General features: G+C 31.1%; 2 protein-coding genes across 6 annotated transcripts in view; one reads left to right on the top strand and one right to left on the bottom strand.

The window, feature by feature from the left end:
* LOC106682231 (aspartate aminotransferase, cytoplasmic) overlaps positions 1-7513 on the bottom strand; it is a 25779-nt gene extending 18266 nt beyond the window's left edge. Inside the window, exons 1-5 of one of the 5 annotated variants that reach the window (XM_014423007.3) lie at positions 7444-7513; positions 7143-7264; positions 3804-3982; positions 2849-2957; positions 2663-2755 (exon numbers count right to left, since the gene is read on the bottom strand). In XM_014423007.3, the coding sequence (XP_014278493.1) occupies positions 2663-2755; positions 2849-2957; positions 3804-3982; positions 7143-7248 (487 nt within the window). In that variant the 5' untranslated portion in view covers positions 7249-7264; positions 7444-7513. The other 4 variants (XM_014423155.3, XM_067049623.1, XM_014423088.3 and 1 more) reach the window with 4 other exon arrangements.
* A 7-nt stretch (positions 7514-7520) lies between these two features.
* Cdk7 (Cyclin-dependent kinase 7) overlaps positions 7521-12831 on the top strand; it is an 8824-nt gene continuing 3513 nt past the window's right edge. The window contains exons 1-7 of the mRNA XM_014423276.3: positions 7521-7956; positions 8027-8086; positions 8153-8261; positions 8343-8515; positions 9286-9413; positions 10070-10247; positions 11248-11420. Of these exons, the coding sequence (XP_014278762.1) occupies positions 7891-7956; positions 8027-8086; positions 8153-8261; positions 8343-8515; positions 9286-9413; positions 10070-10247; positions 11248-11420 (887 nt within the window). The 5' untranslated portion in view covers positions 7521-7890. The remainder of the gene's footprint in view (positions 7957-8026; positions 8087-8152; positions 8262-8342; positions 8516-9285; positions 9414-10069; positions 10248-11247; positions 11421-12831) is intronic.

Below are 12831 nucleotides of genomic sequence, written 5' to 3'. Positions count from 1 at the left end.
GGAACATAACAGGGGTATACAATGAAAAGTAAAATATAATAAGAAAAATTAAAGGTTGTAAAAAGTAAATGAAAAGGGTAATAGTAACAGATGGATAAGAGATAAAATAAGAGAAGAAATGTTAAAGAAAGTATAAATTAAGAGATGAAAAAAGAAAAGAATAAAATCAAATGATGAGACAGAATTCATACCTGTTTCGACGGAAGTCAAAGTCAGAGTGAGCCGTTTGTATTGGGAGGAGTGGGGATGGCAGTTACCACACCACAATAACGGAAATAATTTTAAAGTAAACATTGTAAAAAAAAAAAATTTAAATTAGGTAAACAATAAATGGTAATATACATAATAGAGGGGGAGAAGAGATATTTGAGTGCATATTTAAATTAAATAACGCTTATTTCTACTTTCTTATGCCTCTTCCGACAATATTCCGACTGGGAGAATTGACTTCTGCACTATTTCAGCACCATGTAACAAAATCTTATGCACCGTGGACGACATGTAGTACTATGAATAATTTCCAATGGCCATCTCTGCTGTTTCTTTTGAGAAGAGCCGGAGTTTTCTGGGTCGATCATTGCATCCATTTTTGAAATTTTTTGTTGTAGGCAATGTGAAGTGTATCCAATATACTTGATTCTAGTGTGTAATGGAGAGATACCAAATTCGAGATCATTCACACTAAGAGATTTTTATTGGATGTTTGCCAAGTCGTCCATTTCCTTTCTTTGCGGTGTTATGATCGTATAGGCAGATGAGTTTTGTTCTAATGTTTACTTTAACACATCTAGTTTGAAAAGTGATCCTCTACATCTCGGAGGAAGCCGGAGTTTTTTTTGTAATCATAGCTGTTCTCAATACTTATTTAAAATTCCTAACTTATAACTAGGGATAGGATTTTTATGTTTTCACATATTTTACCTGACAATAATATCTGCGATTCCTTAGTAACTATAGATGTTTCAAGACATTTCTGGGCAAAAGAAGCCATTTTTATTTTACATATTCTTAAATATTTGGCCTTTTTTTACATATTTTGTTGTAAATCACATATTTTCTGAAATATTTGTTATTTTTAACATATTTTTAGGTATTCTGTCCTGAATCACATATTTCCTTAAATTATTTGTTCAATTTTAAATACATTTTTCGCAGCAACTTCATAAAATTCAAGAGAACGCAAGATACTTAAAGGTGAGATTTATCATTTATCATAAATAATGAGTAAAAATTCTGTCTTCATCTTTGAATATAAATTAAATGCAGTGGCAATAATAAATTTTCATACAGAATTACATCAAGAATTCCTCAGAATCAATTAAAAAGAGCAAGGGTCTTATTCCTGTGGCATTTTCCTAGAATTAGTTGGTTTACTCTTCAATCCATTTCTCTGTTTCTTTCTTTCCTCCTCAGATTTCACAGGTACCAATACTATGTATTTAGATTTGTGTCGAGCATTTTTCAGGGCGGACATTCCTATCTACAAAATTAGCAGGTGATGCAGAATACCGAACTAGATGCAATGGAAATAGCTTCATTTAAGTATGCCCCTATAACATCTGTAGATGTTGAAACAACTTTTAGCCGGTACAAGTCCATTCTGCGGTCAAACCGAAGAAAATTTTTATTTGAAAATTTAAAAATGCATTTAATCTGCAATAATTTTGTAACCGACCCTGCTGAATAATTGATTTCTTCCAAAGTTTTAAATATTTTTCTAAGGTTTTTTTTCTTTTTAATAAGGATTATTCTTTATTTCCATTTATAATTTGTTTATAATTCATTCTAAGTAATTATTAATCAATTATAATTTAATCACAATTACTAATTAATGTCTTGTTATTGAACAGCTATGTTTTCTCTAAGTTCATTTTTGTTTACATATTTTAACATAATTTCTTTAAAATATTATTCATATACTATATAATAAATACATATTTATAAAACTTTTTTTAAGTTATAAAGTTACTAATTAATTAGTAATTTATATTGTTGAATAATACAAAATTTATAAATACATATTTTTTTAAATATTTGACAATTTATTAACACATATTTATGTACATATTTCGGATTTTTTAGCACATAAAAATCCTATCCCTACTTATAACGTTGTAAAGCATTCTATTTATTTTTTTTTTTTTTTTGCTTCGTTTGATTTATGTGTGGCTTAGTTGACCATCGTAGAGCAGGAAAAAAATTTGATAACTTTTCTCTCCCTATTTTACAATATTATATCACTCATTTAGAGTAGTTTGTGATTTGGTCAAACTTTCATTATTCTGAGAGTGGGCCTAAATTAATGGGAATACCCTTGAAACATGGAAAAAATCATGCTGTTCCTAGATCTTGTAGCTTATATATTGTGAGAATCATAAACTAGATAATGGAAATCAGCGCTTCCGAAAATCGATTTTTTTCCGCTCTGGCACAACTGTGCGACGCGGGCTTAAATCCGGTGTGGAGGGAGGTTACATACACCTGGAATAAAAACTTCCCTCTTTGGTTTGAATAGGTTAGGATATCTTTAGGATAACGTCTGCTTCCCACCGTATGTTAGAAATGATCAGATTGGATCTAAAATTCAATTGTAAATCCTAAAAACATAAATAGTAGCGTAGCAAAACAAAATAGTACATTTAATGATAGTTAAACATTTTACCCTCAAAATCCAATGTATGATTATTGTGATCATAATATCGATATTGTTTTGGTTTAGGAAAACCCGCTGCCAGAAAAGCTGGATGATAAATGTCTGCAAAATAATAGATTAAAAGAACATTAATTGTATCATACTGAACAGGCATACATATAAGTAATATATCTTATTTGTTTTATTTTATTGTACCCCAGGTTAAGTTAGGCACATAAACTTGTCGGAGATTGAGTTTCTTCCAAGCTAATTCGCTGACTAGTCTCAAAGCTCCTGTGCTGGATACAGTCTGCACTGTAAGGACCTAGATATCAAAGAGATACTTTAAGTAAATATTATTGTACAACTTGGGAGTCCCGAAACCGTATACGTTCTTGATAGTATGAAAATAATATAATTCTTAAGCATGTGTAAGGTAAGGGTGAGGTTGAAAGGCACATCTGCTTAAATGATTTTTATAAATATATTTCTTTGATCAAATATAACCTCAGTACGATTATAGTTGTTAATTTGTAATACAAACAGTAGTGGAGTAGGTCTTGTATACTTTAGCTAAACTGTGGGGACGTCCCCCCGGTTATTTTACCGTTTCATCCGGTGATTCTCTGTACAGCCAGCGTCAGTTGTGGAGACAAGCCGCGCAGCTATTTGTACAGAGCGATGTATTTGGTGGACGAATAATGAATCTAGAAGGACGCGGGGGCACCTGCCTCAAAAAATTGTTTTTCTTCAACCTTCTTTCTATCTTACCAAAATACAATAGATGCCTTAATAATTACGTCCTTAATTGAAAAAGTAAATTGTATTTCAAAATTTACGTTATTTAAAATATATTTTGTTATAGCTAGCCAACTGCGAAAGGGAAAAATGGATGTACTGGCGGTTAGATTGAAGTGTGCTATAGGAGCTCTAAGAAATGATAACTTGGGCCCCAGCATACAAAAAAAAATAGGATATGTAAATTCGTCAATGATGTAATAATTTTTTAATTCCACTACTAGCAATATTAGTCACTGACGTAACAAGGACACCAACAAATTTATATTTATTGTATAATATTTTTCGAAAATATTAATTACTAGTGTTAAAATGAAAGAACATTTTAAAAATGATGTTTATTTTTTTTTAACTAACAACCATTTCTACTTACTTGACCACTCATTACACGGACGTGTTCTTTTCCCAAAACAAATTCGGTGACCGCATGACGGAATTCATTTGAGCCAAAAGATGAATACTTTATGTTTTCTTTTATATTGTTAGCCAATACCTTTTCGATTTCTCTTACTATTGGCATAACCCAAGGAAGTCCCATCTCAGTTCTGTAACCTTTTAATAAAACGTAACAATATTTAAATTAATAAGTTAGTGTTAGAAAATTAGGTATTCTATTAAATTTATATAAAATAGTTTTTATTTTACCTTTATAGTAAAAAGTAGATCCATATATTTTGTTATTCGTTTTATATGCATCTGTAGGAAAGACATACATAAATGTGCTAATCTTTTTTTTGTTGGTCTTTGGCTTTGATGCCCTTCCAAATTGAAAAACAACAAAAATACGGTCCACTTTAAAAATTCAGAACCCCAAACAAATGGGCGTTCCCACTCAAAATAAAAATAAAAAATTAACGAATCTAGTAATGCCATAAAATACTCCTCTGGGTACACATGTAGCTAAATACATCAAAATGTTCATGTAATATCAAAAAACGCGATAGTGCTGTTGTTTACAACAGTTACTGTTTCGAGGTCATAAAAATCAGTTTGTTAAATGATGATGCGCCAGTAATATCATGTCATTAAGTTCAATAATAGAGTTGAAGTGGCTCTATCCAATCACCTAAAGGCAATGCCTCCTAGGTCTTTCCCTATTCCAAGTCTTTAAAATCTAAAAATTTCTCTATTTCCTTGATCTTCTCACTCTACTTTCATCCATCAATCATTAAACATCAGATCCCAAACGATTGATCTATATACGCCCTCCCATAGAACCGACTGTTTCAACAAATCCTTCGTTGTACGTGCAACCTCCTGGAATTCTCTTCCCATCTCCATTCGCCAATCCTCATTCGCTCTTACCTTTAAACAACACCTATTCCTTCACTTACTATTTAACCAAACATCCGCATCAATGTGAATAATGTAAATAGTCATCAATTGATTACAATTAAAAATCGTTATTATCCTAAGATCTTAATGTAATTTTAATCTGCATACTGTGACTTTCTTAATTGCCAGACAATTAATCTTAATGTGCGAACCATGTATTTATTCTTCGGGGACATTGTCCCAGAATAATTCTTTTCATTTCATTAGTAAGTCGTTTATTATTAATTCTTTCTTGATACAAGTATACAAGAATGTCCTTACTGAATTCGGCTTTACTAGGAAGTTGCCAAATCATAGAAATTATGTCTTTATAATTAATAACATCGATTTCGTGGAAATATTTAGTATAATTAACTGTCCAAATGAACTTAAGTCTCTATTTTTACGAAACTAATGTTTCCATGTCTTAACCAAAACATTCTCTATTTTTAATAGGTAAAATCGATGTAACTCTCCGTTATTCGTTATGCAATATCCGTTTAAACATCGGGTAAAGGAGATTTTTTAAAAGAAAAAGGCTTATAAACTTTATTTTTGTAACAATTATGACTTTAGCTTTTTGAACCAAACGCCAGTGGATTATGGAAGTTAGTATTGATGGTTATTTCATAAATTTGGATATAGTTTGGATTGAATTTATATATATTACGTATACTTAACAAATGTGCGCTCTGGAGAATAGGTGCATTCGTCATATTACATTCCACCTTCTATAGATAAGGGCCGTAAAGGTCCACTAAAAATAGTTCAAAACCCTTTGTAATTCTAGTTTTAATTATCTGTGCCTTAAGTGGTAGTTTAAGGCTACACATGTTGCCAGTGCAGAGAGCAGGCAACGGAATAGCCAGAGCACTCCCATAGATAGAACTTCAGTCCTAAATCTTTAGTTCAGTTTTGTTTTTTTCTTTTTCACCGATTAATAAAGGCTTTGTTAGCTACTTCTCAGAATATCTATGTATGCATTGCAAACTGGAATTTCTTTGCCTTCTCCCTCGAAAAAAATAAAAAAACTAACTAGAAATTGAAAAGAGAGATGATAAGACAAGAAAATACAGATGGCACATCATTCTTTGAACATTGAGAGACGGCCGCCGGTGTTGCTGTGAGAGAATGAGATACCATAGAAAAATAATGATTAGGGACAAGGGCGTACCCAGGATCAAAATAAGGGTGGCAAGACTTGGTCGTTACATTTCAGCCCTGAAAAGTGAATGAAATCAAAACTTTAAGAAAATTATACATAACTATAGCAGTGATTTATTAGTTATTTCAATTATTTGCTTGAAAATTTTTTTTTATTAAATTAATCATTTTTGTCACTTCTAGAGAGGGAGAGCAGCTACTCCTCTCTATCCTTCGCTAGGTACGCCCATTATTGGGGATATTCACAACACAAGGCGATCAGGAAAACCTCGGATGGACAGTGTAACGGAGTCACTTCGTATCAATTCCTAGAGCATGATATACTATAAGGGTAACGACGCTATCTATCAGGGATCGCAAGTGCGAACACCACTAGAGCTTCAGTTCGTCCCACTTCGGAGAAGCACCTATATTTCTCTAGTCATATATTGTGTTCATTTATTCAGTAAGATGTAGATACTTTTATAATGTTATGTATAAACATGTAAATAGTATTGTAAATGTAAATTTGTTGATTTAATAAATAAAGCTTTACCAAACAAAAGTCCTTACAAGTGGTGACTCTCAATGACCTTTGTATTGTTAGTAGAATCAACACCCCACCAATGGTGCTGCGACAGCACCGTCTTGGAACAGCAAGTAAGACATTCAGTATATTTTTTCAACTTATTGGAGCCATATTTCACCCTTGTTTCCTACTGGAAACCTCTATCATTTTGTATGATCCGGCAACTAGCAACCCTCCGGGCTTACTTACCTCTTCGTTTCTATAGAAATAGTACTCGGTAGAACGAAGTTTCCTTCCTGCATGACCCGGCAGCTGACTACCCTGTGGCCTTGCATTCTTTCTTCGTATCTCGTACCTCGGTACTTAGAGAACTTACAGCTGGTACACGTAAGTCTCATCCTGTCTGATCACCTCCTAATCAACTACCTTACCTAAATTGAACACGCATTATCGAGGCCTTCTGGTCAACAGAACATAACATTATCTATTGGAGTCGGATCTAACACAACCACCTCGACTATCTCTTTATTCGGGAATTTGCTATATGATAAAATTTTGTTTATTTGGTTTAATTTCGAAATTATATTTGCCAAAGGCTTTAAGAAATCAAAAATAATCCAGAAATCAGTTGGGTGTAAATTACGAGACTATTAATCTTACATCAAAGTACTTTGATCTGGTAGGTATATGCACTTGTTAAGTAAAATTAAATGAATTTTCGATTACATTGATGAGATACATCAATCTTGCGTGGATCAGTATCTTCTGCCATCACTATATCATAATCTACTTCTTCGACTGCGCGCAATCTCTTCACATAATTGAAAGGCATTTTCAGTTAGGCTTCACTATAATAAATAATATATCATTAGATCGAAGACTTTGGTTGGGTGAATACAGTTCTTGTATTTTTAAACATTCTTATAAATATCACATGTGTAATGTAATTATGATATAACTTATTTAATATGTTCTTGTATAATATATGGAGGTTTAAAGTTCAATAAAATAACTCATGCGTACTCACTGAGGTATATTCTATCGCATTATTCAACGTATCCACATTCTTTTGTGGAAATGGTAATAAGATTTTTATAAACCAATGTAAACTGTACCTCTTTGGATATCACCATGTACCTTGTGTACACTTCATTCTAATAATTAATTCTCTGTAGCAGTTTAGAATAAGAAAATGGGTACAATTTGTTTTTCATATTAAGTTCTTCAGTAATAAGATACCATTTTTATTAACTGCATTATAAATGGATTGGTTCCGAAACGAGAAAATAGGTTTCGAAAAAACTTCGATTTAACAATGCTAATATTTAATGTAATATAAGAGGATTTAAAACATTTTGGATTCTTGTGGTCACATTTTTAGAAACCTTACAACCGTTACTCGCTAATTTTCACTGGAAACATTTTCATAGTCTTCTGTTAGTTTACTGATTCAGGCGAAAGTAATAAATTTAAAATGGAATATAAACTTGAAGATAAGTGGCGTAGATACGAAAAAATCGAATTTTTAGGTGAAGGGCAGGTATTGTATTTCAAATTCTATGTGTTTAAAACCTCATATAAACCTATCAGTAACTAAATTTGTTTTCCAGTTTGCTACTGTTTATAAAGCCAAAGATGTGGAAACAGACATTATTGTAGCTGTTAAAAAGGTGATTTTATCATTAATTAAATTATTTTAACACTTAACAACAACATTATATCAATTTGCATTATAGATTAAAGTTGGGAGCAAAGCTGAAGCCAGAGATGGTATCAATAGGACTGCACTTAGGGAGATAAAACTGCTTCAAGAATTGAAACATACAAATATAATTGGTTTGTTAGGTGAGCTGTAATGATTGCCTCTTTTAAAATTCATCTATCATTCTCTTTTTAATGATCATCATATAATTTTTTATTTTTTAGATGTTTTTGGATATAAGTCCAATGTTTCATTGGTGTTTGACTTTATGGATACTGATTTGGAAGTAATTGTCAAAGACACAACTATTGTACTTTCTCCTGCCCATGTGAAAAAATATACACTGATGACTCTCTTAGGACTTGAATATCTCCATGATAATTGGATACTGCATCGAGTATGTAACTTAAATTTACCATGAAACTATAAGTCATTGTTTACTTCAGTTTTATGGTTTTGAAGATGAATATTATGTGTTGTGATGCCTTATGCTTATTTAGTGTAAGTACACATTATAGAATTATAGAATCATAGCATCTTAAATTAAACTCAGCTCTCGATTACTCCAATATCAATATCCACAATACTTCCTCTGCTAAAAAATAAGAAATTTTTTAATAAAATCATTACTGACCAAGTTCTTCAATTTGTAGCAGAAAAAGAAAAACTTCAAAATTATTTTGATGATAAAAGATCAACTAAAGATAAAAATTAAGAAAGAATTTACAGAGGTAAGATCAATCAAAGATTGAATTGATGAAATTTTAGGATCCATTTTCATGGGTTTATCTTATAACATAATAATTTTTTTTTTGGACTTGTATAACACATCAGACTTCAATATCCTCTTTATGAGGCTTCCATTGGAAAGCAATAACACCCATCTATTTGGAAAAGAACGTATTGGATGAAAACAAAAAATTTCATTCTCAATTATTTTTTAAACTTATAGTAAAAGAGTACTTATGTTGCTTTACAGAAAAAAATAATAGTTCCCTCTAAAAAGTCTATAACGGACATTACTTCAAACATTTCAGAAAAAATTAATAGTTCCCTCTTAAAAGTCTATAACTGACATTACTTCAAACATTTCAGAAAAAATGTTTTACCTTTAACCAAATTTATATGTTTTCTGTTTCCATTGGCTTAGCTGTATTTTTATTCTAGGATTTAAAACCAAATAACCTGCTCATAAATAGTGAAGGAATCCTAAAAGTAGGAGATTTTGGATTGGCTAAATTTTATGGATCTCCCAATAGAATTTATACCCATCAAGTTGTTACCAGATGGTACAGGTAATCAATAATTCACCAGAATTAATTTGTTATGTCTCATAAATAATTGAAAAAAAAATTCAATATTTTTATTACTTTCCAGTATAAAAAGTTATGAGGTGTATTCATGCAATATATGTTGAGTGTGTCAAAGTAAAAAAAACTGATTTGATATTTTGGTGCCACATTTGGCAAATAGCTCTCTGCTTTTGTTTATTTATATTTTGTTTATTTATATTTTGTTTTTAGTGAAATGAAATCAATTAAGCACCAAAACTCACAAAACATATTTAAAAAAAAATATCACTTCAGCATATTTAGCAGGTTAGCCCAAAGGAGCGATTCATTGAAAATTCATGTTAACTGCTTAGCATGAAAACAAATTTAACAAAAGCTGCTTGAATAACACTTTGGTCATTAAATTTTGAATTTGTTTACGTTGTTTGGTTTTAATTGTTTAATTTGACTATTTATTTGTGTTATCAACTGATTTGAAATTCTATTTTTCTTTAAAGTTTGATCTATCCAATTCTTATTTTAATTTGGGTTATATTTAGTGAAATTTTGTATTAAATTAGTTACTTACTATTTTAATCCATCTTTCTAAAACAGATTTTTATATTGTATCAATATTCTGATGATAAATAAACTTTAGTCATTATTTTTATCTGATTCAGATCACCAGAATTACTGTTTGGTGCAAGAATGTATTCAACTGGTGTTGATATGTGGGCTGTAGGATGCATCATCGCAGAGTTATTACTTCGTGTGCCTTTCCTTCCTGGTGAATCGGATTTAGATCAATTGACAAGAATATTTCATACACTTGGTACACCAAATGAAACAACATGGCCGGTAATTTTTTTTCAATACATAGGTGCTGCCAGAATTAGCTTTATAATCTAAAATTATTACTATAACTAATTGAATTGTTTATTAGTTGAATTAATGTATATATTCTCATTAATCAATGGTAAAAAATAACTTTAAAAAGTTTACTTGTTCCGGAATCTCCTCCTCACCCTAGTTAAAGCCTAAAACTTAGGCTGAAACATTGGTCTATATTTGAAATGAGTTTACAGATACTGTTTACAATTTTAAGGCCTGCTCTATGGTTTACTGCAGGAGCCTTTTATTGTGAGCTGAAAAGTTCTTTAAAATTGGTGAAGAAAAATTGATGTTGATTATGTACACATTTGGATACTGATTAATGAACAAATATATTTTGAGACCATAATGAAATCCCTAAGGGTGCAGATGGATTAATCTGTTGGCAAAATAATAATAATTTAATAATATAAGATAAAACCAGTCTTTGGGTAGGTCTCATTTCTGAATATATTATTATAGTTTATCTGTGAGCTGTCTAAGAATTTTGCTGTCGCAGTTACGTCCTGAAGGTCTTCTCTCTGCTCCCCTCATCCAGGTTGAACCGATGTATCAGTGAGTAAAATGGTGAAGATCTTGGATTTCACCTGATAACTGTAAAAAAATTCTCTGTATCAGTCACTGGACAACTAGTCATCTAGTCTGTCCTGGCTTGCATGCTGCCACAGATAATTTTAGGTGGCATTGTAGTTGCAGTGTCTTCAGATTTTCCTATGTATGCTGCTACAGGAGGCCTGAAAAACAGACCCTCTACCCAAGAATTTATAGCAAACAAATGAAGTTCGGATTGCCTGATTCCAACACTTACTGTGTTATCTTTCTTGCCTGCTTCTAACATTTCCTTGATTGAAAAAGTTTTTATTTATTGCTATTAAGAAAAATTATCTTTATATTATTTATATTTTTTTTAAGTTTAAAAAAAATTTAATGAGGACATTTATTTTATAAGAATTTTCTTTTTGTTTAGGGAATGACATCTCTTCAGGACTACATTCAGTTTAAAACATTTCCTGGTACATCTTTGAAAGATATATTCACGGCTGCAGGGGATGATCTTTTAGATTTGCTCCAATCGCTACTCACAATTAATCCTTTGAAAAGAATTACGTGTTCTCAAGCTCTTCAAATGCCCTATTTCAGGTATACTCCGGTTTTTGTATTTTTTCTTACTTCATGGTCTTGATACTTTCATAGCTTTTAGAAATTGTGACTTATTTTGAATGTAAAATCAAGATACACATAATTTCTTAGCAAGGGAGATCATTAAAGTAAGTAAAGTCATTTGCATCAATTATCTAATTTAGCAAAAAATACAGTGTTTCTCTCCCTTCCAAAATATAAAAGGAAACATTGAATTTAAACTTAACCTATTCGAGATCAATTGCACACCGTGTGTGCCATGCATTTCCGAGCCAAAAAGACTGACTGCACACTGTGTGTGCAATGATCTTGAATTGCAATTATCAATAAGTATGGGAAAAGCGACCATTAGAACAAGACTGATTTAAAACAAAAATTATCCCAGAAGTGTGTAAAAATAATATTTGAGGTTGGCTTCACTTTTTGCGATTGTTTCAAGGGTTATTACTCTGCACAACAAAAGTAAATACACACAAAGTCATCCTTCCAGGAAAATTCTTTATCTTGTGCTGCTTCTTAAAAATTTAGGTTTATAATCGTGGGAGATGGTTGACCGTGGATGACTTATACGAGGAGAAGATGGTTGGGGGGTGCAGTTAAAATATAACACAAATAAGTTGAAATAACTTATTTAATCATGCCAACGTTTCTGCCAGAATTTCTAGCCTTCATCAAGACTAAGAACAAAGAACAAGATAACAACCAATGAATACAAAAAATAAAATATAAACAGAATGGCATAAAGTAAATAATTGTACAGAATAAAATTAAAGTGATGAAAGAAATAATTTTATTTATTTCATTCTGTACAATTATTTACTTTATGTCATTCTGTTTATATTTTCTTTTTTCTTTTCTGTATTCATTGGTTGTTATCTTGTTCTGTTCTTAGCCATGATGAAGGCTAGAAATTCTGGCAGAAACGTTGCCACAATTAAATAAGTTATTTCAACTTATTTGTGTTATTTTTGACCACATCTTCTCGTATGAATTTAGGTTTATGTTCTTTTATTTTTATTTATTTCATTTTATCTAGAATCATATTCTTTTCTTTATTACTGAACCTAAAATAATGTTTTCATGTTACAGTAAATGTTGTTCAATTTAATAATGTGTTTTTATTTTATTTTATATTGCACACGCGGTATGCAATCCGTCCCTCATAATAAAAACATTCAGAGGAGCTACCTACACACATTTCTTGCAATCATCTTATTAGTACAAAGTGACTGATTTCTATTGTAAACAGGGTTTTTTTAATCAAAAATGGCCAATATCAAGCAAAAAAAAAAAATTGGATTCTGGGGATGGTCTCCAAAAATATGTGCTGTCTCGAATGCACTAAGAAACATCAACTTACAGTATCCATTCATTGTAAATCAGTTAAAATTTCTCATATTTCAGACACATT

Source organism: Halyomorpha halys, unplaced genomic scaffold (genome assembly GCF_000696795.3).
Source record: "Halyomorpha halys isolate HHAL.00 unplaced genomic scaffold, Hhal_1.1 Scaffold2.1, whole genome shotgun sequence".
NCBI lineage: Eukaryota > Metazoa > Arthropoda > Insecta > Hemiptera > Pentatomidae > Halyomorpha > Halyomorpha halys.
The sequence above is the reverse complement of the archived record's forward strand: the minus strand, read 5'-3'. Positions and strand labels throughout refer to the sequence as shown.